The 26,889-nt window shown below is 42.1% G+C and overlaps 1 protein-coding gene across 1 annotated transcript in view; it reads right to left on the bottom strand.

Moving 5' to 3' along the window:
- LOC138042931 (scavenger receptor cysteine-rich domain superfamily protein-like) overlaps nt 1–26,889 on the bottom strand; it is a 139,222-nt gene that overhangs the window by 87,635 nt on the left and 24,698 nt on the right. Inside the window, exons 3-4 of the mRNA XM_068888992.1 lie at nt 16,556–16,903; nt 2,341–2,679 (exon numbers count right to left, since the gene is read on the bottom strand). Of these exons, the coding sequence (XP_068745093.1) occupies nt 2,341–2,679; nt 16,556–16,903 (687 nt within the window). The remainder of the gene's footprint in view (nt 1–2,340; nt 2,680–16,555; nt 16,904–26,889) is intronic.

Below are 26,889 nucleotides of genomic sequence, written 5' to 3'. Positions count from 1 at the left end.
AATGAACTTTTAAGATGGTGTTTTCCGGTTGTTGACCTTGCCCACAGGACCCCAGAATGAGCCACCGGCAGGAGCCCATCACCTGGAGCCTCAATCTCCCATATAAACCCTTAGAGACAACCTTTGCCCGTATCTTGTTATTCTTAGACGTTTGAATTCCCGCGAATTCATTATGCCGTCCAATCAGAACAAAGTTATTGTATTAAGTCACAAGCAGTCACGCACTAGTGATCGCGTTCGTCTCACAAAATATTCTAAAAATAAAAAGATACGGGCAAAGGTTGACTCAAGGATATAGTCTGGATGAAGGCTCCGGGTGATGGGCTCCTGGCCACTGACTGTTTTCCTTGGAGTAAATATAGACACCAAGACTCCTTGGAGTATTCATCGACCGTGACTGTTACATCTGCACTGACACGAAAAAAATATTGGTGCTAGTGTGATGCTGTTAATCAATTATTTATCTGCTTTCTGTTGCATTTCCATCCAGTGCCATTCAACTGATTTCTCTGGTTGCTCTCTTGGAGGCTTATTGATGTTGGCTATGTAAGAAATAAATTTATGCAAGTAGTTCACCATACCAGTGAACCTCTGGAGAGATGATTTATTATGAGGTACTGGCATATTTAAAATGACTTGACCTTTGTCTTTACTAGGTCGCAAGCCATCAGTCCCAAATACGTGTCCGACATGTGACCCTTTGCTTGTAGAACTTGCACTTCTCCTCAATGAACCTCAAATCAGTTTTCTCTGCCCTCTGCAACAGAGCTTCTCTAAAGTGAGATCTTGCTCTTGTATATTCTTGCCCCAAGTCATCAGCAATCACCTCACATCCCGCTACATGTGTACATCACACTCATGGCCCTCTGGAATACTTCAAGGGCTGACACCAAACCAAACAGTAACCTTTTAAATTTCAATCTGGCAAAAGGTGTATTGAACGTGGTAAACCAGGTGCTTTCTTCTGCCAAATTGATCTGGTAGAATCCTGATGTGGCATCCAGTGTCGAGAAAACCGCAGCTTCTGAAACACTTGCCGCTACTTCTTCCATATTTCTGAGTGGATAATATTCTCTCTCACTGCTTTATTCACTGCTTTATTCAAATCCACAGGTAGCTTCTTCACTACCACAATCAGACTCACCCATTTTGTGGGCTCCTCAACTTTAGTTATCATGCCCATTCCTTCCATTCTGCCCAGTTCAGCTTTCACTTTGTCCCTTTTGGATTCACCTCGGTAGTAGGTGAAATACACGAGTGTAAGAATTGTTTCGAGAGTGAAGTTTTGCGTTATGTTTGTTCGGGATTTTCTCGTTATAAATTGATGGCAAACAGTACAGAAACAGATACTGGTGCATGTGATACAATTTATTAAATATGAGGAAATTAAAAAAAAAGACTCATTCATCACGAAATTGTCTAGTTTCCACGATTGACAAGGGTTTCCAAAAATATTACCGAATCTTCGTCAACTGTGAGATCTTTGACAACTTTACGCTGGTCTTCCCATATAAAGGATTCGAAATATTTAATGTCCATTTAACAAAAGACCAAAGCGAACCTAACGATATCAGACAATACCAGAAACCCATAAGGGTTGAAACGTGTAACGCGCGTTTACAGCTTCCGAATATTCAGTGCGAACTGATTGGTTGAATGTTTCAGTGCAAAGTACCGTATTTGGAAACCCCTCGCTGTTGTTGTTCCAAATATGGTACTTAGCAAATTGAATATTCAGAAGCTTGTTTCCCTGCACACAAGGGGCTGTTACACGTTTCAACCCTTATGGGTTTCTGAAAATACCTAATTAGCAAGGCCTAATCAGAATACATTTAACAATGGTTCTTTTGCCATCCGCAATTTTAGTCCGGTATATGAATGTCTACCTGAATTTTATTATCTGGAGTAGAAAAGTAATTCATGCAATATTATTTACAAATAGAACGGTTCTCTGACAATTGTTTAACCCAGACGTCATGTACACAAATGATGAATTGGCAAGAGGACGTGTTGGTATTACCATAGAGTTAAACTTAATTTTGCTTTAGATGCTATACAAATGCTTAATTTTCACTTATTTGAAATTTTATCAGACTGGTGATATTCTGTTTGTTTAATTAGCGGGTATCTAATGCTGAGAGTAGTATCTCGCGAAAAATGCTCCCAATTTGGCATGCCCCTAAACCCCTTTTAAAGGGTGGGCTTGATGCTGGGAAAAGATCAAACAAAAAACCTGGACCACCCCTGGGTAGGTGGGACAGTAGGCAGGCTGGTCGGACGGTAAGTTATGAGGATGGGACGTTGGAAGGTTATTTATTTTGATGCATTGGTAAAACCTACCTCCTAACATTTTGCCGCCCTTACAAATAACGCTGGCAAATCTAGTTGTCGACATCTCTTCGGATTTGTCCCCAATCACATCATGAGCGCATTCCATCACGTTTTTCTCGTTTCCAGTGCAATGAAGATTTGTTAGCCACACAGGTCCAAAAGATGGACCGTAAACTTTGCTCTGTAGAGCTACTTCTGCGCCATCTTGGTAACCAAGCTGTCGACAAACCACAGTGGCGTCATTCATATCCCAATTGTCGCTGCCGATCGATCCCCAGACTCCAGCGTAAAATACCTCAACACGACCAGCATTTGGTAGCGTGGAACCTTGTAGACGTATTGGAATATCTAAAGAAGTGCAGACGTGTTAACATTTCTCCTCTCAACCTCCACAGAAAAAAAAGCTGAGAAACTACAGTAGCCTCCCGAATATGAAAACAAATTCATATATGAATTACAGAAAATGAATCAACAGCGAGAAAGCCGACCGAAGAAGTGTCTACAGGCCCATGCGGGGTTTAAAACAGTGTTTTTTTCCGAAACTGGAGTTGAACAGCAATATCAATCAATTATCCGATTTACCTATTTGACCAGTAAACATATTTTGCCCTTCCACAAGAATAGAGAAGAATGCTCAAAATGTGAATCACAATCATTCCCATTCAAAAGTACATAATATGATCCAAACTTTTAACTGCGAGAAATTAAAGTCGTCGTACTTAGATTAGCAGTTGCAAGGAGGCAGGCTTAAAATGCGGGGCACTGGTCACGGGTCACAAGTTCATTTGAATCCTGGTCTGTTGTAGCTTGCGAACATGCTCTCCGATGGACTGGGGTTGGGTGTAGAAAGAGAGCCTGCCCGCATGGCTTTGTATTTTGAATGTCGCGTCCAAATTTTGGACGCAAATTACTGATTGGTTGAAATTAAATTATTGGTGACGTCACCATTGACAAGCTCCGACAACAAGAAAGCCACTTCGCTTCGCAGAGAAATGCGAATGAGAAAATCGTAGAATGTTGCAATATTACCGTAACTTAACTCGATGCAATGGCTTCTCTGATGGAAGGAAAGGACGCTCTGTCTCTGCTATCCACAGGATTTTGGAAGTTTAATTTTCCAACTGTTTTTAGTAGTGGTCAAAGTACAACGAGGGCGACATCATGTCACCGTGGTAGTTTCCTGGCCTCTACAAAAAGACTATCGCTGATCACATTTTGACAGAAGCTTGGGCCTTTCGGCCTATTACGATTCCCGTTGTTTTAAGTTACTGTGCTAAATATTTCCCTGACGAACGAAACACATTTTCCGTGGAGATGGACTTCGACGAATTACAGTTACAGTTTTTGGGAGTTTCCGCTTCCAGCAATTTGAATTACACATCGCGTGGCTTAGTGTTTATATTAATGTTTACTTCGGGTGTGCGCTGATTGGCAAATTTTTGAAAGCTCGCTCAGCGTGACATACATACATACATACATACATACTTAATTGACCGCTCCCCACAGGGGCTTTTCAGGGCCAATGAAACACAACGAAACGGACTGACAACAACAACTGTTAAGAATCCCAACTGGCCAACAAGTGCAGCTGGGAAGTTGAACCAGGGACTACCAGGAACAAATTCCACGAGTGGTCAGAGCGGGTCTTGAACCCGGGATCCCCGGATCTCAAGGCAAGCGCCACTGCCACAGGAAGCGGCATTCAAAATTCGGAGGGATGCGTGCAGGCTTTCTTTTTCTCCTGCCGCAGAGAGAGAGCCTGCTCGCCGGCTAGGTCTGTTGACAAAGGCAAAACTTATCAAATGCAAATTCCGATACCATGGCATTATGAACTTTGAGTACACGGTAGAAGGCACGAAGATTTCAACTGATTCGAGCCGCACAACCAAGTATGGTCGAGTCTAGGATGTCTTTGGAGGAAGTGAGAAATTGGCTTCTTTTCTGGCTTGTAGGAGGCTCGATTAGGGAGGAGGGGTTTCTTGAAGAATACGAATCCTTCTTGGGAATCTGAGATCATAAAAAATAACGCTACGGCTAGCTCTGTGACATTTCTTTACGGATTTTCCCCTCTGACATAGTGGTTTCAAATCTAACAAGTTCCACTGGATGGCACTAGATAGAAAACAAGCGCATTTGACCGACAGTCGCTAATTTGCCGAGAGATTTCTCATGACTTAACTCAGAATGTTTCGCTATGATTTCCACTTCACCGATTGGTAAATCAAGATAACCAGAATCGAATGCATATTAAACCAATTGGGTACTCAGTTTTAAAGGCACAATAAAAGAAAGAAGGGTTTAAAAAAAGTGGAAATTACGATATGTGGAAGATGTGGAAGACCTTTTTCTGTTTTCACCATACTCCCAACGACAAGACATTCCGTCCCAGAATCACAACGGACAAATGCCACGCTTTCTTCTTCACCTGATATAACACTTACCAACCCAGCCTGGAACCCAGAATTACATTATATGGCGGGAATTCTTCTTTGCATTGGATAGGAAGTAAGAACATTAGAGCTGAGGTAAGTTGAAAGAAACATAATTTTCACTGTTTGCATTAACAGTTAGATATTAATTGACCTACTATTTTTAAATAAGGCGATAAGGCGAAGGAAATGAACGAGGGAGCTACTACAAGTCATTGTTAACGGCAAATGTGATGCAGGCTCCGTTGATCTCGCCCGCTAAAAAGCAATTCCTCTAAATTTTTGCATCTAATCTTTTTTTCCAATTTGATCTCCTTACTTGAATATTGTAAATATGTGATTACCTTGTTTTACGCAGATGAAGGAAAAGATGATGAATTGTGAAGTACTGCACGAATATTAATTGAACCTAAGCTTAATTAATTTATCATTGATTTTATTAATTTAGCTGTGACCCCTGACCCGACACCTGCATTTAAAAACATGCCGGGAAAAAGGCTTTCAAGGATTGAACCAACGGAATGCCGTGCAATCGCACAAGGAGTTCAAGTTATATCCCGTAAGAGGTGAATAAAATGAACATGTCATGTCCATTGCGGATTCAGATATATAAAAGATTCACAAATTCTAAAATCACTTTCAGCGCACCTTAAAGAGGACTGAAAAGCTTATCTTTAAAGTTTCCAGTGAATGATTTACTTTCAAAAATCTAGACAAGCCAATTTCTATAAAAGTAGCAGAAATTGAATTTGATCTGTAAAAAATATCGCGTTACTGTCCTTCAAAACAATCGTAGATAACAAGTTAACAGAATCTTCTCACTATCCGTCTTACGTGAAATGAGTTAAAGGGAAAGTTCGGTCTAGAAAAAGTTTCGCTGAATCGAAAGTTCTTTACCTGTATTGTCATACTTGACCACTCATTTGGACTAAATGTGTTTAATTAGGCAACAATAACGCTTTCAAGAATAGGCAAATTTAAATTGAAATCCGCCATCTTTGGTTTTGTGTATGCAAACGAGGCTACAATAGTCAAGGATTTCTCCGGATGACTTAATGTACTAAACACAGGCGAGGAGACCAATGCTTTGTAGACTTGAATCTTAATCCAGAGGTTAAACTGTATTGATATTGGCTCCACCTCTGAACAGATTTACCTCGCGGTCGTTAAACAGGGTTTTATGTGTGAGTTATATGCAGGAGTTTTACAAAGCGAAAGGGAGCTTTCAGTGCTATCCCGCGCACATGGTTGTGAAATAGATTCCTTGAAATGAAGTTTAATCTGTCTACCGTGGCACATTTCAAGTTACGTTTACTAGCGCATAACAGTGAAAGTCGTCTATATATAACTTGATTCAGTTTTCTCGCTCCAATATAATGATACCAAGACCAATATTCATACACCTGATGATCCCGCTTGAAGTCCTCCTAGGTAAAATGACAGACCCCGCCAATGTCTGGTAGACTAGAAAATCTATAAGTATTAAGTGACTTGAGCTTCTGCCGCACTTATTGCCTACATGGCCTACTACCTATTGAACCACAAGAACGTTAACCATAGTTCATCTTACATTTGAATTTCTCGAAGCAGAAAGGTCACACAACATTGAGAAAAGTGACCGCGGAACGAAGAGTTTAGTAATATCGAACACGTTTGTTGACTATTGCTACGTCACAACACGTCATATGATATAAGATGGCGCTCTCCAAGTCACGAAAGAGGCAGCTTCAAAGTGCTCTTGTCACATTTTCCTAGGAAAAAGTTTTCGTAATTTAGAGAAACTTTTTCTAGACCGTACTTTCCCTTTAATTGTTCACTATGTTTCTTGAGCGCTCTTTGTTTCACGCAGCTGTCAATTACTTAGTAAATAAACCCGTTCGGGCAGCTGGCATATTACGCTTAATGCTAATAATGTCCGGGGCCGAGAGATTGTTCAAAAAATGAATATTTGACCACGAAGCGAAGCTTCGAGAGCTGCCAATGTGAAATTTTGAGGACAATCTCTCATCCAAGGACATTATCAGCAGACAGGAAGAGGTCTATTTCTTTCGTAACCCTCTCCCAATAATTTTCATTGCGAGCGAAAACCGCTCTTTAAAAGCTTGTTTATGTGATTCTACTACTACTACTACTACTACTACTACTACTACTACTACTACTACTACTACTACTACTACTACCACTACTACTGCTACTACTACTACTACTACTACTACTACTACTAATAATAATAATAATAATAATAATAATAATAATAATAATAATAATAATAATAATAATAATAATAATAATAATAACAACAATAATAATAATAATAATAATAATAATAATTGGTTGGACCAATATTAAACTCGTATTAAAGGCCCATTTACACCCTAGACGCAATGCGATCGTTTGTTATTGTCTTGAATCTCGAATGGCGTATTCTCATTGGTCAACTAGTTTTGTCGCGCCAGTTTGTGCTGTTGAAAACAAGAAAGATCGCCATTAGCCTGATTGTCGTGTGAAACCGCTAAAATTGCCTTTTATCTTTATGGAGTCGACTTATTTAGACATTGGACAATCACCAAAGCGGGATTTTTACGGTTCGGCTATTCAGCAAAAGGAATAGAACAATCTGAAGCGAACGAGCAAGGTAACATTGTTTCATTGCTGAAATACACGGCTTACTATATTTAAACTTACTTTTACTTTGTCAGTTTCGATTTGTTAGGATACCTGGGAAGCAGAAGTAAAATGTTCTTGTAAAGTTGCTTGTGCTCAAAAGAGTGGCGGACGTTGCTGTCTTTGTGGAGCGGCGAGCAAACTTCGCCTCGGCAATTCGTCATGTTGTTCGATGCTATATTCGAGTCCAAATAGAAATGTTTTTAGCAAATATGACATTTATGACAGCCTTTAATTCTCTCTTCACTTGCTTGACCATAGGCTCGAATATTCCTCCCATATGTGGGAATGAAAGGGGATTGAAGAACCACGTGATCCCTTCATGAGCGAGCTCTCTAGTTTTCTGTTGTTGGCTCGATTCGTTGTCCGAACGCATTGTCTCAGGGCTGCCCCTTATTCCACAAAATCGCCTCAAAGCCATGATAAAGGAATCAGTGCTTAAGTCGCCTGCTAGCTCTACGAGAATCACGCGGGTGGTCAAACATGTAAAAAGGAATCCCCATCCCTTTTCAGCAACTCTTCCTCTCTTTACCTTCAGCGGACCAAAATAGTCCACGCCAGTGTTCGCGAACGGAGGCACACCAAAGGCGAGTCACTCTTCGGGCAAGGAAGCCATAGGAGGTACGTTTAGTTTTGCTGTTCTCTTTTAGTAGTGAAGACAGTCGTTAACGATCTCTCTGACGAATGATTTCCCTCGTGGAATCCAGTATTGCTGGCGCACATGAGCAAATGTAAAGGTCGTGAAGATCTTGAACTAATAATTTCGTCAATGGATGCGTTGGTGAGAGGGTTGCTTGGTTTTTTTGCTTCAAAAGGTATGCAAGCTTTGTTTAGTCGGCCACCGACTCTGATCACTTCTTCCATACGGAATGGTTGCAATGGACTCTTACTCGAGAGTGCTCGATTTCCTTCAAGATCCTTATACTATTCCCATTCTACTACAAACATAGTGTGGCTGGTCCACGTTGTCAAGGACTGAGGCCCTGACTTCTAATTTGCTTTCGTTGACTTGCAAGTCTCGGCCATTCCTCCTCAGGTAGCGTCAAAAATTGAGGACCACTGATCCACCGACATTTTGGAGTTAGTTCGTGAATCTCCTTCCCTCTCGTACAATCGTCAGCTACGTTCATTATGCCAGGAATGTGATGCCAGTGATTGATGTCTAACTTGGAGGTGATGTCGGCGACCCTGTGTGACATATACACGCTGAATCTTCTCTGGACCTTGCTGAGGTAGTTAGTGCAATACGATCTTGGAATCGCTCCAAAAATACGTTTCGTTAACTTCAAAGTCGATCTCTTCAAGTATCTTGATTTTCAGTCTACCAGCAACAACCGCAGCTCCAAACTTGGTATGGTAAATGTCTTGATCGGTGTTAGTCTAACCTTGCTTATAACAAAGCTCACGTTGACTTGTCCACGAATAACCGTGCGGGAGTAGGCAACCGCTCCGTAAGCGACTTCAGATGAATCACGAAACATGTGTAACTGAACGCTTTGGCACTCGCCATGATGAAAGCCGAACCATCGAAGGAATGGATGAGCTGCGAAGTCTTCAAAGCGCCTTTCCAAACTTGCCACTGTTGGAGCATGTCGTCAGGCAGTACTTCATCCCCTCGATCTGACGCCCCAAAGTTCTTGAACGATCAGTTTTGTCTTTATTACGTTCGGCGCGGCGAGGCCGAGAGGATCGAACACACTGCTATTTCACTCAACACACCTCGCTTAGTACTGGAAAATTCACTTTTCACTGGATTCAGACTCAAAAAGCCCTGTTCTGCATGCCATTTGATGCCAGGGGCTCTTCCCCGGGGTAATTCATTGCGATCAAGATTGATGGTGTCACAAGCTATTTCAGAAATAAGGATTGCTAATAAAACTTCTCGACTGTCTGACATCCACTTTGTGACTCAAAATCCTCCGGTTGCCAGGATTTCTATCAGCTGCCTGGCTAGCACTGTGGCTTCATCCGAGTTCGGCTTCGAGGCCAATAGGTCATCCATGTAGAAATTTCTCTTTACGTCATAAATCGCATCTTCACTGTATTTTTCTCGCTGGTCAAGAGCATTTCTCCGTAACGCATAGCTTGCACAACATGACCAGTCAACCGAGCCAAAGACGTGAACCGTCATATGATATTCGTCCGAATTCTTTGTTTCATCTAAATCTCTCCACAAGAAGCGCAGTGAATCTCTGTCTGCTTCAGAAACGTAAACTTGATGGAACATTTGTTCAATACGAAATCTCAAGAGGATCCCAACCAAAAATTGTTTAATAAATCAGGACCGGTCAAAAGCTGGCCATTCAACGGAATGCCATGAAAGTTTGCTGGGGCGTCAAAAACCACGCGGACTTTGTCAGGTTTGTTGGAGTTCAGCTTTGCATGGTGTGGTAAGTACTACGTTCTTAAAGATGTTAATTTGGTCTCTTCGTATGTCATCTTTTTTGCGTGTCCTCTATTGACGTAATCATTTATGACTTTGTCGTATTTTTCCGCCAGTTCTGGATCTTTCTTGAGCTTACTTTCGATCGAGTGGAGTCTTGAAACGTCCACAGCACGGTTTTTTGGTATGATTGGCTGACCTTTCCATAGCAACGGTGTTTTATAGTGACCCCGCTCTGTCTCTGTACTAATCTGCAAGACAGCCAGGGCCCTTTCGTCTTCAACGGACAGGGTGGCTTCTGAGGGATCTTGCTTCGTCGCAGAAGAGCCAACCTCCCAAAATCGTTCACTGAACTTGTTGTTGCAGTGTGAGCCCTTCGATTGTTGCAAGAAGGTTTGCATTGATTGTTTCACACAGTCCTTTGGGTGCGTTTCCAAAGAGGGTCCATCCAAGGGGTTCTTAATGGCGATGGGCTCGTCCACTCGTCCCTGGCGGACTTCGAGGTGAATCAGCAGGTAGGCCATATCACATCCAACTAGAAGCATTACTTCGGAACGGTCAAGATCAGGTAAGTCGATACCCGATTAAATAACTCCACTGTTCGATGGCTGCCCTTTTCGGCAGTTTGACGGACGGGATGTTAAGCTTGTCAATACCCCACCCTGCGCTCACCATTACTGGTATTGAATGATCTTTAGACGAGAGACCAAAACTCACTTTATTCAGACACTGAGTCCACATCATTGTCAACCGTGCTCAGGTTAAGTTGGTAGGCTTCACCAACGAGTTGTCGGTGGTCTGCTAAGTCCCTTTTGACAAGGGTTGAGTCACTTCCAGGATCGAGAACCGCGTACATGTTGATTAGTTTTCCTTAGCTATGCATCTGAACTGGTAAGACTTGAAGGAGGACTTTTCATCGGGGCTTAACACAAACCTGGTGGACTTGGGGAAGGCCCGGAATGTCGAGCAACTTCTTTCGGAGGAACTGATGTCTTGGGTGTGCTGCTGTGGGTGTCCATTGGATAATCAGGATTTGAATGTGCTTGGTGACCTCCGTGTAACAGTGTGTCGTGGGGTAGACGACAATGTTCCTTCAAGCATAGTTTTTTTACTGGGACAGAATTTCGCCAGATGGTTTCTCTTTAAGCAATTGAAACAGATTTTGTTCCCAAGCAATTTTTCGTCTTTCTTGGACTTGCTTGGACTTAAGCACAGGACAATAAGCAACAGTATACCTTTTTCGGCAAACACCACACTTTTTCCTACTCTACTGAGCGTTCCTTTCTGCCTCTTCTTTTGAAAGTTGGCCTGACCTTACCTTGAGTTGTACGAACCATTGCTTTCTCTCCGAACTTCCGTGAGAAGCGCTGTTGCCATGGTCACGGGATGCAACTGAGGATTTTGCTTCAGGTATGTGATGACATCTCTTTCCACTGAGACTTCGCAGGGGAGCTCTGCTCCACTGGCAAGGGAATGTAATTTGATGCTTGATTTTGGTTTGGTAAATCTCTGCTTCTTGCTCCATTCCTCGCATATAGAATCCTCCAGGGGGTTAAACAATGTGTCAACTCTTTTATGCAACCATCTTTCAAACTCGACCAGGTTGGACTTACACGACCATCTATGTGCTCATACCATCTTACTCTTAGGTGCAGCGGTAGTAGTATACTTGCTCTGCTGAGATACTCCGGAGTTTGGAGTATAGTCGACTGACCCATCTGCACACAACACGTCGTACCTGTTTTCCCTTTGTAAAAGTAGTCACACAAGGCTTGTCTGTCATTCGAAAGCTCAAGGATACCGTCCAGCATGTTGCTTAGGTAAGCGCTGTTGCAACACTGTTAGGGTTTCCAAACTGGTGTTTCAATGCCTTTAGGGCGGATGCATGGCTATGACCTGTCACACCTAGACTTTCTATCCCTTTCTTAGCCTCACCATCGAGGTTTTGAAATAGGTAAGCCATCCTATCTAAATCAGCGAGTGTCGTCTTGTTGTGTATTTGGTCACGAAATCTCTCAATAAACTTTGGCCAATCGATTGGTTTGCCTGTGAACTTGAAGAGTTCAAGCATTGGTAATCGCTGCTGTTCTTGTGCTCACACAAGAGCTACGCTTGAGTCTGTTTGCAAGCTATCAGAGGTCAAGCGGAAGACAGTTTCTTGATCCTCTATGAGATCGTCAATAAATGAATCTACTATTTCTTCAGCTTGGAATGAGTGATACTTAGTTGTTACTTGGGTACTACCACTTGGGTAGGGAGTTGACGCCTCTCAAGTAACGGGAGCCCATCGTGCCATGAACGATGGTTAAGAGCAATAAATGGAAAACGCGCACTTTGGTTCACAAGAGGCCCAAGCTAAGTTGCCACCACAAATAGTACTGTAAGTTGATGTCAAAGGGATACTTGTAGCCCTTCCCAGGGCTTATCCATCATTAAGCTGCCCGCAGTTAGCTTCCGGCTCGAATAGTAGTCCATTTTTCGACCACATGGTCCACATACCCTCGTGCGTGATCATGGGAATTTACATATCTACAAAACAGAATAGACAGCGGCGGGTCCGATACTAATAATAATCACTTTATTTAAGGTGGCTGGAAGCAGTTTCACCACTGTTAACAGACCTTCTTAATCCAAGGGTTATAACTTCTATACTGTATCACATAACAGCAATGTTATGGTACCACGTGAAACACCAATTATTAATTAAAAATGCGCCCACTATTGTTACGCAATATGTTATCATAGCAACATGAAAGGACTCCAAAAAATTCGATATTTCCTCTTCACTTGCTTATATCTCAAAAATGAATTTGGTGACTCCTACTCTTTATTGTAGGATAGTAATTAGCAATCTGAGATTGAAGTATCAGAAAAGTTTTAAAAAATAAGGGAGTCAATTCAGAGCTACGTTAATTTTTTTGCAAATTTAAAAATGGGTGTCACCGAGTTCATTTTTGAGATATAAGCAAGTAAAGACGAAATATAGGGTGTGTTTGGAGAGCTTTCATATTGACATGTTAATCTATGACGTCACAACGGCGGGCGCATTTTGTTAAGCAATAATTGGTGTTTCGTGTGGTACCATAACATTGCTGTTACGTGATACAGAGTTGTAGGGACAACCCTCGTGATAAGATCTAGAAGGTTTCTTAAACGTAGTCTCAAAGTTGTTTAGCTGTGCACGAATACTCTACAAATTGGGGAGACTACAAATTCACTGAAATCAGAACAAATCAAATCAAATGTTGGTTTTTGAGGAGAAGGGAAAACCGGAATATGCGGGTAAAAACCTCTCGGAGCAGCGCAGAGTAGCAACAAACTCAGCCCACATATTGCGCAGAATCCGAGAATCGGTCCCGGGAAACATTACAGGAAGGCAAGTGCCACAGTCTAAAGCATAACTGAACGAAGATACGCGAAGCTTCTTGGAAAGGGAAAGCACATAAAACGATGTAAAATAGACCGCAAAACAATACCCTTCGTAAAAGATCTTTGATTCGGGAAGAACGCTTAGATTCGATATTTTTGCGCCGACCACGCAGGATATACACAAGTTTTCACTTATTCGTCGATATATATAAACCTTGCAGAGGTCAAATTATAATTTGCGAGGGCAGAAGAAGGAAATATTCACGGTTTGGTGCCAAAAGAAAATAAAACGGCAGCAGAACCTCACATCATCACGTTGGAGCTGAAATTTGCTCTTTTTGTCATGCCATCTTGCACATGCGCAGTCATTTTGCAGCACTGTTATCGAGAAGCGGTTTTACTGACGTTTTTCAGCCAAAAAATTACACTGCAGGCTTCGGAAAGGATAAAGGAAAATGATTTTGGTTCATTGGATGGAATTTCAAGCCTTAAAATCGCTGAAAAGGTAAGATTATTTTCGAAGTGATAAATTTGCATAACATCACCTCATGTTCGCTCGAACATATTTACCTTGATTACATGTGCAGCGAATTGTTTTATCCTCTGCGATGAATCTTCCGTCGAAAAATCGGTTTTTTGGGTGCTTTTTGGCAAACAGAGGTTAATTATTCGTAAAGCGATCCGCCTCGTTGCGGTAGCAACGCGTCGCAAATTTGACACTTATGTCGAGATATTATATTACACATTGATCGCTAATCTAATTACGTAAAGAAATCAGAAAATATTCGTGCCTGGTCAGTTTTCGGTCAAGTTTTTGTCCAAGAAAGCTAATAAAACGAGGAAGATTTTTCTTATCCACTTAAAAATTCGTAATTAACGTTAAAATGGGCAAATTTGAGTGCGAAACTGATTTTAGTGATTTTTTTTTTTTAATTTTTTGTCTTTCGACTTTCTTTTTTGTAAAATATTTTAGCTTTCTGTAAATAAGTTACATGTTTTTGGAAAGCTTATTTTCTGATGAACATATATCAAATACAAGGTGTTACAAATGAACCCACAGGGAACTCGGAAAAATCCGAGTCCCAGACGGGATTCGAACCCACGACCCTAGGTGATCTAGTACGAATGCTCTAACCACTGAGCTACTGGAGACTCTATGGTGAGCAAGGGTGAAATGTGGGTATTTGATTCGAGGTGCATCACGCAGCCACAGAGTCAAATAACGACTGACAGCATAGCTCATAACTGCATCGCGCAGTCACATTGAGAGCATCATTGAAATACAGTTGCCTGTATTTCTGTGAACGATGCGGCCAACCAGCCAACCAACCACCATGATGTATTGCTTTTTAAATATTTGTTGAGAAAGTTTTTGAATTTCGCGCGTTTTCACCGTGGAAGGGTTCAACTTGCTAGCCCTCATCAAGTCTGGAGCGATCGACTAGAAAATCCCCTGCAGAATGCGTCAGTTCTTAATATATATTTATGCAATAAATTTATGTAATATATGACAACATGAACCTTGCGTAAAGCAAACATAGTGTGATGTAAGTAGTTGCCCTATTTCACTACACCACTGATAAAACATTGGGTGCTCAGCCTGAACTTTGCTATGTTGAGCTTATATTAACTTACACCTCGCTCGATTCTGTCATCATGTATATTTTCCAGAAAACATGTACCCCAAATTATCTATTTTTTTCACCGGAAACTAAACTTGTTGAAATAAACTAAACTTGCGCACTTTAGTCAGCCTTTTTAGCGGAGCTCCGCGCGCCGCCGAAAGCGCGCTCGGAGCACCACAATTAAGAAAATATGATAACCCATCGATGCGAGAAATTCTGGTTTTTTAGCCATGACGTCATCGATCATCCGTTCGTACGTACGTATGTCCACCCTTCCATGTATGCCAATGTGACCAGTATCATACTAGTTTACAGCATACATCTTTGATATTGGACATCCATGTTTTGATCAATTGACACCCGTCAAAAAAAAATTATCCGCCGACGAGTACCATGTGACCATATTGCGGGCTCAAGCTTAGAGCTCACCGAGGTCAGCTTTTTTTTTGGAAGTTGACTGCTGACCCGGTACTGGTTTTCGATTGGGTTGCAGACTCAACTCAGGTTAACTCACCTAAACATAAACGAGGCTTCATTTTTTGCGCGCTTTCTGTGGCTCGACGCGGATACACGGCCATACTACATCAACTATAGTTCTTACACAGTCAACGCTTTTCGTGTTCAGGTAGAAAACGGTTTGAAAAATGTTTCTTTCTGCATTTTTTGCTGGTTTCAATCCAGTTTGACATATCATGATTGCTGCGGTCCACACAGTCAGCTCTGCAGTTACTCAAGTGAAGCATCGGAGGGATAAACCACTAGGCCACTAAACCAACCACACTGGATATACATATTTTTACTGTAGAACACATACACTATGCGGCCTTCAGACGGTCGGGTCCGAAGAGACAACTCACTACTCCCCGATGGATCGGTGATCGAACCTGGGTCTCCAGATTACCAGTCGGATGCCTTAACCACTAGGCCACTGGACCAACCACACTGGGAACACATCGATCACCGTTCGATCGGGTAGTGACGTGATCCTGATTGCAGGAAATGTGTGAAGTTGTCTCCTCGGACCTGACGGTCAGAAGTGTGTATTTATTGTACAGTACAAATATGAGTTCCCAGTGTGGTTGGTTCAGTGGCCAAGTGGTTAGGGCATCCGACCGGTAATCTGGAGACCCAGGTTTGATCACCGATCCATCGGGGAGTAGTGAGTTGTCTCTTCGGACCCGACCGTCTGAAGGCCACATTAGTGTATGTGTTAGGGCATCCGACCGGTAATCTGGAGACCCAGGTTTGATTCCTGGCTAAGCCACATTTTTACTTAACAACTTAGTGTGTTGATTTCTGTTCCCAAATTAACTTTGTCTATATATATCTGCAGTAATGAGGACGATAGTTATTGGCGTTCCGTGTATCGTACGCATAGGAACAGCTAAATATTTTGTACTCTCCAGAACAGGATTTGTGACCATCTTTATAAGACAGAATCACTTGACTCTTCAAACCGAGTTTGTTTTTCTCCCATAATAATAAAGATAAAAGTTGAAATTCTCGTTCTGCTCGCTTTAGTTTCTTGTTGACGGAAATGATCGCAGGACAAATATCGGACGCGGACGGGGGTAACTGCGTGATAACTACCGTATCTTGAGATTTTAGACTACGTAACGTAAAGTAGCAAATACAATCTGGTGAAAATGAAAGGGTGGGTAATATGGTACGTAAGTGGACCACCGGATCCAGTTTGAAAAGTCAATCAGATTAAGCAACAGGCAAGTGAACCTTTATAATCCTAAACTACTCACCAATAGCACCAGAATGAAAATAAGGGGTCTTGCAGACTACTCCCACCTCACTGGAGCTGTAGCTGTTAACCATGTCATCATACTGACATTGCTGTAAGGTCTTTTCTGTACCAACGCATTGTACCTCAGACATCACAACCGGTCCTGAACCTTCTCCAAAAGCTGAATGGCTCAAAGCAGTAATGACTCCTGGGAAGCCTAACTGTCGACAAACAACTGTAGCTTCCTTTTTTCGCCACCGAAACCGCCCATAGTAGAAACTGGTTACCCTTCCCCAGATTCCATTGGAAAACACTTCAACCCGACCAGCGTGAGACGAGGTATGACCACTTAGACGGACATGCGTATCTGAAAAATAGAGACACAGTGAACTCTCATCGCGGAGGCAGTTACATCTGAAACGACGCGTACTCCCCGAAGAGGGAAACCTGTAAAATAACAGCACAAATCTCATCTTTAAAACTTACATAACACATTCTCGCAAGCCATGAGACCTAAGGCCTAGTATGGACTGGATGTTACCTCACTTAACTTTTCAAAAGAGAGCGTCTCTTTTTAATAAATCTACTGCTTAATACTAAGGCATGCAAATATCCTTTCTTCAACGTGAACCCAATAGATATAAATATTATGGAACGCAATTTTAACCTAGTCTTACAAATAGAGCGGCCGCTGTCTGATGCTCTGTGGTCTGGATACAAGGAGTGGTGCCTGTTCCTCGTTAGCAGTGGCTTTCTCGGCCGGTCTACTTGCTTCTCGGTTGCTTCCATTTGTGTGGAGTGTTGCAGGTGTAGTCCCACTGCTTGACACGCAGGCTACTACGCCTGAATCATCAATACCCTGAGTTATGATGTAAAATGCTTGTTGGTCTTGTTTCAGTACGGCATTGTCCGCGACAGTTAAATCGTTTCCTTTACATGTCGTGTACTGTTACCCGGTGCCGAGACAGGTGAGCGAGGTTTCAAGTTAAACAACTATTGATGCTTATTCACTAATGGAAGGGGTGATCAAGTTACATGTTTTTGGAAAGCTTATTTTCTTAGCTTAAGAATGATAAACATATATCAAATACAAGGTGTTACAAATGAACCCACTGGGAACTCGGAAAAATCCGAGCCCCAGATGGGATTGGAATCCACGACCCTAAGTGATCTAGTACGGATGCTCTAACCACTGAGCTACTGGAGACTCTATGGTGAGCAAGGGTGAAATGTAGGTGTTTGACTCGAGGTGCATCACGCAGCCACAGAGTCAAAAGCTAGTCTTACAAATAGAGCGGCCCCTGTCTGATGCTCTGTGGTCTGGATACAAGGAGTGGTGCCTATTCCTCGTAAGCAGTGGCTTTCTCGCCCAGTCTACTTGCTTCTCGGCTGCTTCCATTTGTGTGGAGTGTTGCAGGTGTAGTTCCACTGCTTGACACGCAGGCTACTACGCCTGAAACATCACATCAATACCCTGACTTATGATGTAAAATGCTAGTTAGTCTTGTTTCAGTACGACATTGTCCACGACAGTTAAATCGTTTCCTTTACATGTCGTGTACTGTTACCCGGTGCCAAAACAGGTGAGCGAAACGTTCCACTGTCAAACGTTTCACTTTGCTTTGACGATACGTAACAATTACTACTCTGTCCACACAATAACAATTTAACTCCACATGAGATAATACAACGGAAACGAGTTGTCTAAAAGATCTTTTAACTGATACCACATGGATACATTCCACCTGTTTGGCGACACACTGGATAACCGACTGGTCCCATACCGTTGACCCACGCATTGTATATTCCTTCTACTGTCCAGATATTATTGGGACTGTGACCAGCGCCACTCCGGCAGGGTAGTTTGCTGAGCTTGATGGTGCTGGGTAGTACACACTTGGAGGTCCTAACGTGTCATACGTAAATAGCACTGGAGCTCTGTGCTGCATTGTTGGTCTTCCATCCCCAGAGTATTCCTCTTCAGAGGGTGGCTCATTCTCTAGTTCTGTTAGTTCCTGACATTGCTGTGGTTTACTCGGACTATTTGATGTTAGGGTGCAATCAGGATCTGGTCCAGGCCCTGCAGCCGTGTCGTTTGAGTTAGTGTCAGGTACTACTGGGATAAAGGCCAGCTTCCCTTCCGACTCCCCATCAGAATTGTTTTCTGGAATGGACTCCAAAGTCGATGATCGTGGTTTCTTGGTTGTCGTGTTGTTCCCCTCAAAAGGAAGGTAATTGCAATCCAGAAGAAGTATTCGATGAACCACACAGGGCGATCCCTCTCCCGATTCCGGCTCTACTTTGTAGAATGGGCTTCTTTCTCCTTTACGCTTAACGCATCGATAGACTGTACTCTCCCAATACGACCATAGCTCGCCAGGACCCCCTCCCTCTCGTAAATTTGGTACTAGGACCCTATCGCCCGGCTGAAGAACAGGATTGTTACCCTTGCGATAATATTGTTTCTTTCCCCTGACACAAGAAGACAGAGATCTACTTGCAGCCAGCTTGTATGCTTCCGTCATTGCGGTTTGCCACTCCTTGAAATATGCTTGGTAGTTTCAAGAAGCCGCATCCTTAATACCAAAGATCAGATCAACTGGTAGTCTTGGCAACCGACCGAACAATAGGAAATATGGAGAAAATCCCCTTGCCTCATGGCGAGTGCAATTGTACGCGTGAACGACTTCATTAAGACTGTCCTTCCAATTAGCTTTCTTATGTTCCGGCAAAGTTCGCAACATGGTTGCGCCTATCAGTTTTCCCGTTTGCCTGGGGATGGTAAAGGTTAATTAGTCCTGGATCGAACTATTCCACAGCATTCCTTGAGTCGATGGAAGATCTGATTTTCGAGTTTTTCCCCTGATCGTGCAAGATTCGGGCAGGAAAACCAAATCGCAGTAAAACATCCTTGTACAGTTTGTTGGCTGCTGTTCGTGCTGAAGTATTGGTCGTGGCGTAAGCTTGAGTGAACCGTGTAAAATGATCTACTGTTGGCAAAATATACTCGCATCCCCCAGTACTCTTTTCTAAATGGACAAAATCTAGCGATACCAGCTTAAAGGATGCACTCGAATGAGAGTTTCCCATAGGTGCCGTCGGTATGACGTTTGCTCTCCTCTGTTTTAGTCAAGTGCAGACACATATAACATGTTCGATATCTCTTTGCATATGCGACCTCTCGCAATGTGGACGACTCGCTCCACCCCCAGATGTCCTATTTCTTCATGTATTTATTGATATACCGTTCTGTGGAATTTCTCCGGAAGGACGAGTTGTAGAGTTTGACCACTTCTTCGTCTAAGAATACCTCATCTCCAACAACCAGTCTCTTCCATTTTCGTAGGACCGCCTGATGTTCACCCGACCAATTAACTGGTTCACGAGATGACAAGTTTCATCACGTGTTTCCGCAGACGCCATGCTCCTAAAATGTTTTACTGTAAACAATCACGCCGTCTAAGTATGGCATGTAGATTTTACGTTGAAAACTGGCTGGTGCGTTACTTAATCCAAATGGAATTCGTGTCCACTCACATAGTCCCCAGGGCGTGATAGATGTTGTTAAATGTCGACTCTTTTCGCCCAAAAAGCTTTGATGGTATGCTTTGTCTTGATCTAAACACAGAACCACAAAATCCGTCCAAGGTTGTCCAAGGTCTCTTGAAACTTTGGAATCGGGTGTCGGTCAGGCACGGTTTTCCGATTCAATTCTCCATAATCGACTCACATGCGCAGTTCCCCATTCATCTTTCTCACACACACGATATGGGAGGCATAGAACGATCGAGATTTAGATACTCATCCCCTGTTCAGGAGGTCTTCCATATAGCGCTTTGACTTCGGTGTACAATGGACGAGGTATAGCAATTTATGTTTTCTGGACCGGTGTTGTGTCTGACAATACCAAATTCATCTGGAGCTTACAACCCACATCATCCTCATTCTTGGGGAAGGATTCTGCCTCTTCTGTCAACATCTTAACTGCTAACCGCCACTGACTGTCAGTCAAGTCACCCAGTACTATAGCTGGTGTCTTAAGGGGGATCTCTTCCTCCTTCAATTCTGTGTCCGGTTCGTCTGCACAACTGTCTTGTACCGGGAATACTGGGGAACGTTCGTGCTCAGATAAACTGATCTTGGGCTCACCAGAGCTGTCATCGTTCGTACCGCGTCCACTGGTTTAACTGATGTCACGAGATGCAGACTCCCCAGTGGAGTTCGCCGCCGAAGTACTACTTGATGTTTGGCAATGTTTTTGACGGCGATGTTTATCCGACGGGGACATCTTCGTAACAGGGTATGCAGTTGCTCAGATACTAGCAGGCCTTCTGACAAGAAGTCGATTCGAAAAGCACTGGTGTTCTGTTTTCCAGTGGGCCACATTTAACCAGACAAAGCACCATGAATGGCTGTCCTGGCGGTAATGTTTGGTTTCGCTACCTACTCTTCAAAGCAAACCTATTTTCCTCTGCTGGACTCTGTAAAAAGTCAACCAATGCACTTAACCTCTCCCCTGACACAGCCTGGAAAGCTGAGCTCATAATGTTCATAGTTGAACCGTCTTCCAGTCCCTGTGGTCTATTCTTTACTACTCTTCTATGACGTAATAACCAATGATTAGGCAGTCTAAGACATATCTTGCAACAAGAAGTGGCACTGTCAGTGGTGTGGTTAGTTGAGTATCAGAGGCAAGCTCGAATTGTACTTCTACCCAATCTATGAATGGCATCCTTCCCCCATTGGCGGCTTCTCACTGCTGATGATGGCAGATTTTCATTCAGCCAGGACTTTGACACCCTCAACACTTGCGCCCCCGTATCCCAAAGGACCTCGACCAGTATGTCGCTCAAGACAAAATAATTTGCACTTTTTTCCAACGAGCTTGGTAGCTGTTAATTGCTCCTTAGGCGTTAAATGACTGGTGAATACATAACAATCCCCACGTACTAGTCGTGAGGTTTCCTGTGTTTCTAACTGTTGAATTGCCTGACATAGATTCTTGTGGCCTGTCCAATGCTGTTTCTGACATTTTGTCCACAATATTTTAGTACTTTAGACTGTGAACAATGCTTAAAATCCTAGCCATCAACCACAATTTTCTGATAATTAGTACACTTGTGGGACATACTGAAGCTATCTTTGGGTGGGGCTACTTCCTGTCTCTCAGCTACCCTTTTCCGATGGCAACTCAGGCTACCCGACCTGTAATTTGATTTCCACTCATTCCAACGTAGGGCAGATGTGGTCATGCTCCGTAATTTGTGAAGGAAAGTCCTCCAAGTATTCTCTCTCCTCCTCTTTCGTTTCCTTCAACTTCTCTTCTAACTTTTCTTCGATTAGTGAAACAACCCTTTTCCTAGATGTCTCCTTCATGTCATCATCACTGAATCCAACAGCCTTAGCAATCTGCTCCAGATCGTTAATTCGTAACTGGCATAGATAGCTCTGTATCTGCATCTGAAGATCCCAGGCCTCGGTCTCCATCGTGCGTGTTTCGTAAAGTTACGCAAAAATCAAAGAGTAGTTTTCTGCCTTTCCCTAGCTCAATTTCTCCGACCACCACGAAAATCCATTGCTAATACTTTTAAAGAGCGATGAAACTTAAGAGTTTCATTGCTTTAGGACATGTGCAGCAAATGAGCGGGCTTTCCCGTTAAACAACGAGTCACAACGCGGAAACAAAGTTGGCAAACAACAGCCTCATAGTCTTCTATTACCCATAATGCTCAAAGGTCTTTATTCTGTACCTTAGAGGGTGGCGGGTCAGTAGCGCAACCCGCTACAGTTCCTTATATCACGATTCACCCCTTGTGTTGATGACCGTAACAATTGTTCCATCTCAGTTGACAGGCAAGGAAGATCCTTACTTGTCTTTCCATTAGAACTTCGTAGAGTGGTAACTCGCGGGCAGGGTCAGGATGTGGTGTTGAAAGATAGTGTTTCAGTTAGTCCTGAATGGAGGTTTTGCTCTCTTCTCCTTGTAAAAAGGAAAGATACCCTGACTTGTTGAGCTGTCTCATAATAGTTTTGCTTTTCCGTTAACAGATGCATGTTCTGATGTGAAACAGTGGTGTTGGAGTCCGTCTGCCCTCGCAAAGACTTAAAGATATTCTGTCGACATTATCTAAGCGGCTTTCATGACCTCGCGTGGCGAAAAATGGTCTTCAGCTTGTCTCTGTCTCTTGTCGGTTGGAATGCATTTCACTCCCGCTCCGTCCTTGAAACTTCAGGATAGCTGGTCCTCTTACTTATGGCTACCAGGCTGGTTGTAATGGCCATCATAATCAGGTATCCCTAACACTGCGGCTATAACACACCAAGGCGGATTCTTGGGTATGACAGTGATTTTGACATGTACTCGTGTGTTCAATTTCGACGTCTCATGCTTTACCAGTTTTGATTTGATCTCTGCAGTTGTATGGGGCTTGCCTGGGTGGTTTGCTCTAGTTGTCTTGGTTTGGTGTCGGCCATTTGGTCCTAGCTTTTTAGCGTTTTGTTTGGAAGAACCGCAGGAACTGCTGACGACAATTTTAAAGGCTATCACTCAACACAACACATTGATTTAGCCAAGCCTAAAAGCGGAGCACCCGTTTCTAACCCCAGAAATACAGTGTATATGGAAATAATTATGCTTCTGTACAAAATTAATCGTCATTAGCAAGCCTTGCAAACGATAACCAAAAATTTTAATCAACACCAAAAACTGAAATTAGACGCATAGCAATCTCTTTCACAACAATTTTCTGACTAATAATCTTTCCACCCTGCGCTGGGGCGCTTCGTGCGCCTGAGCTCCGGGGTTAAAGCAAGTAACAAAAACACTTTTTTTCTTGAAGCAGATAAAGCCCTGGAGATATAAAACTCCTTAAAAAACGTCGTGTAAGATAGAGTTTGGCCACGTAATCGATATAAACACTGAATACTGAATATTAATGGCATATTATAGCATACAAGGCACAGTTGAGTGACGTAGTTGTTTCACGATCATATTTTAAAACTCTTTTTCTTCACAAGCTCCCAAATTGATGCACTCTTGTACCATTATGGAAGGATTCGTAGAAGGCCGCCATTTTCACCGATCGCTGTGAATTTGGCGTGTTTACTGCGTAAATATGGCCCCAGTTTCCCTGAAAGTCTCGTCTCGATCTTTGTAGCTTCTATGTACGCCTACGTCTTGGGCATTTCACTTCAGGGCATTTGAAGCCCCACGAAGGCGAAATTTTGTTTCAGTTACGGAGCGGCTTTATTTAAGGTTTTCAACCAAAAGGTAACACCAAATACATCGAAAGGATAAAGAAAAGGATTTTTGTTCATTGGATGGAATTTCAAGCCTTGAAATTGCTGAAAAGGTAAGATTATTTTCTCATCGTTCGTGCAGTCACGCTCCTCCTCATGCTACTATTAGGGACCTCAAGATTTTAAGAGCAAATGTTACCATCGGTCAAACATTTCATGGCAACAGCTCAAAATTCAATTTGGCCCATATTCTCAGGTTAGGTAGACCTTAATGTAAAACAAATCACTGCATAGTTCATTTGGCTAAATATCGATTAGTTTTCGAGAAAATCAATAATAACCGAATCCTGAGAATTTGCCACATTTTGAGCGTACAATTTAGGTTGAAAAAGAATGCTTCGCGTAACGAAATAACCGACTCTAGAGAAATAAAATCTACTAAATCTTGTAGAATGATACCAAAATATGTGTCAAAAGCAAATTGAGCAATTCTTTTCTTTTCACTTTGAAAATATAATTACATTTCGCGAACGCTCTTTCATCAAGATGAAAAAATGCCAAAAAATAACCTTTAATATAAGTATGTGGTACTAAATGAAATACGTCGAAAAATCTGCATTTCCAAAGCCGAATAATCGTTCTTTTACATATCCAAAGGATTTTTGGGGGAAATGATTTAGCGCGAAGAAATTCAATTTTAAAGTTGGATACAATGCCCTGTTTTAACCGACCTTCCAATTTATGTAGTAAACACACAGAAATACAAGTTTTCCAAACATAGCATTCAATCAAAAGCGGGATTGCCGTAAAAATTTAACCAACATGTTTTAAAATCAAAGACATACATTGTATTTCTGCTGTACCTTCGTTTGATACAAATTTTAATCAAACTACAAGATAATTTGTCAAGATAACGCAGCTGTCATGTTTGTTTACACTCCAGCGTGAAGACCAGACGTGAGATGTTTTGTTGGGAAGTTTTCCCGACCAATTATCTCTGAATTCAAGATCAGAGATCAGATTTAAAAAGTTATTTTCGTTTGCCTTTTCTCCAAAATCAGCTTCGAACTAATAAACAAACAAAAGGCAAACAATTTAACGAGCCGTTTGTCTCAAAACATGTCTTAAATCCGTGACAATTTCGCGCAAGAATCAAATATTTTGATCATAAAATTAAAGGGTCGTTTAACCTTCTTTACCAGTACATAAAGACTTCCACATTTTCATAGTATAATAACAACTTACATTTTCCTTGCGAACGTAGCCAAAACGGAGCTGGGCGTTCTCAGCAAGTGGGATTCGCAGAACATGTATTTATGGCAACTCAACGGTTGCGTGACCAATTATTATGTCCGGAAGTGAGAGCGGGCGGTCATGTGCACGGACTTTTTGTGACGGGAAAATCATGAACCTTTTATATAATGATGCTGCTAAACAATTCAAACTTACGAGTCTTTTTAGTTTCAATATCAATTTTTAAATTTTATAACCTCAGCAATATTTTACGGCGATAAACCACATAAACCATCTTCAAGAAGTCCTAGCCTCTGAATTAATTTCAAAACTGTCAAAGATGAAACACAATGCGTTTGTGCACTTCTACTAAAAGCTTTACCCCAAATCGAACTAGAAAATATACGTGATTAAATGCGGGTGCCATGACGAATTCATTGCCTTGTACAAGAAAGACGTTGCCACATCTCAAGTTCGGAAAAACTTAACACTTGGCTTTGACCATCACCTAGTTTCTTTTTTTTTTTTTTTTAACAATTCAGCCCGGTAATGGTCTCCAACTATGAAAAGAGTAAGAACATTATTGCCTAAGTGGGTTAAACGGGATCACCCGGACACGACCGGTCACGGATAATGAATTCCTCGATAAACTAATTTATCAAAGACTAGGTGGTTTTTAAAAAACTATTGTTAAAGACATCCACAAGGAATGATAGATGGTAAAGTAAAGTAAAGTAAACTTTAAAAAATTGAAAAAAGAAATGCAAATTACTTGGCCACGTGATCGACTACGCCCTCCCGCCTCCAGTGTTCGAAAATTGTAACTAACGATCCTCATCACTTTCCGAAACGTGTAGCTCTAGTTTTTCTGTATCAAAGCATTGACCCTAACAAGTCTATGCGAAATCAGTTCGGAATGGTTCCCGAATCATTACAATTTGCAGGTGAGACTGGTGTTCATTGACTAGTGCCAGTCCCGCTCTAACTAAAGTTTTCGTCAGGACGAGACGCATATGACTTCTTACCATTCCTCTAACTCTTTTTACAAGAAGAGTATTATTTGCCACTGTAGACCTACAAAAGGAGAACAGTTTGCTCTCTGTCCAGTGGGCGGTTCAACTCGAAGGATTTCTCGATAAAATAGGGCTTGGTTGACCTCGTGATGCAGTTAAAAATGATTTTAAAAATAGAATTGGAAGATTCCTTATGATTGGCCTTAAAATTGTTAGTCATAGGATAGCTTGAAGAAACTTTACATTAGACCATCCCCCTTTTAAAATTCTGAGTAATCTTTAAATCTACTTGAATATGTACAAGATTTTCCGTTTGTGGGCGTGGCTGTGATTCCTTTTGTCTCCACAGACTTAACTAATTTATAACAACTTGTTACATGTCATATAACACTTTTCCTTTTGTTGGCTTTTCCCTGGATTCCATCGTAAAATCTACCAGGATAATTTTGACGAGACAATTTACAACCCCCGTCAGTCGTCACTCGTAAAAGAGTATCTCTAAAATGTTCTACAGACGACACACATAGCGTCAAACAGAGCCGTCAATTTCAGTTTACCTCAAGTAAGACATTCTCGACATCACTGACTATTTCGTAGGTTAATCTCTACATATTCTAGTCAGCCTTAACTAGTTTTACAGCCACACGTGGCCACAATGCCTTCAATAATTTTCATATACGGCTGCTTGCGCTTGCCAGTCATCGATGCTACATCCAGTTCTAAGGCTGCACAGATGTTCTGCAGTGTTCGTATCGAAAACTTCGCCAGCCTAGACTGACCTACGATCTCACAGATGTTGTATGTTTCGTACATGATGGGATGCTGAAGAGCTAATGCTTTTGTTACTTCGTTGGACATTTCTTCGATT

Source organism: Montipora capricornis, chromosome 3 (genome assembly GCF_036669925.1).
Source record: "Montipora capricornis isolate CH-2021 chromosome 3, ASM3666992v2, whole genome shotgun sequence".
NCBI lineage: Eukaryota > Metazoa > Cnidaria > Anthozoa > Scleractinia > Acroporidae > Montipora > Montipora capricornis.
This window is presented reverse-complemented; position numbering and strand designations above follow the sequence as displayed.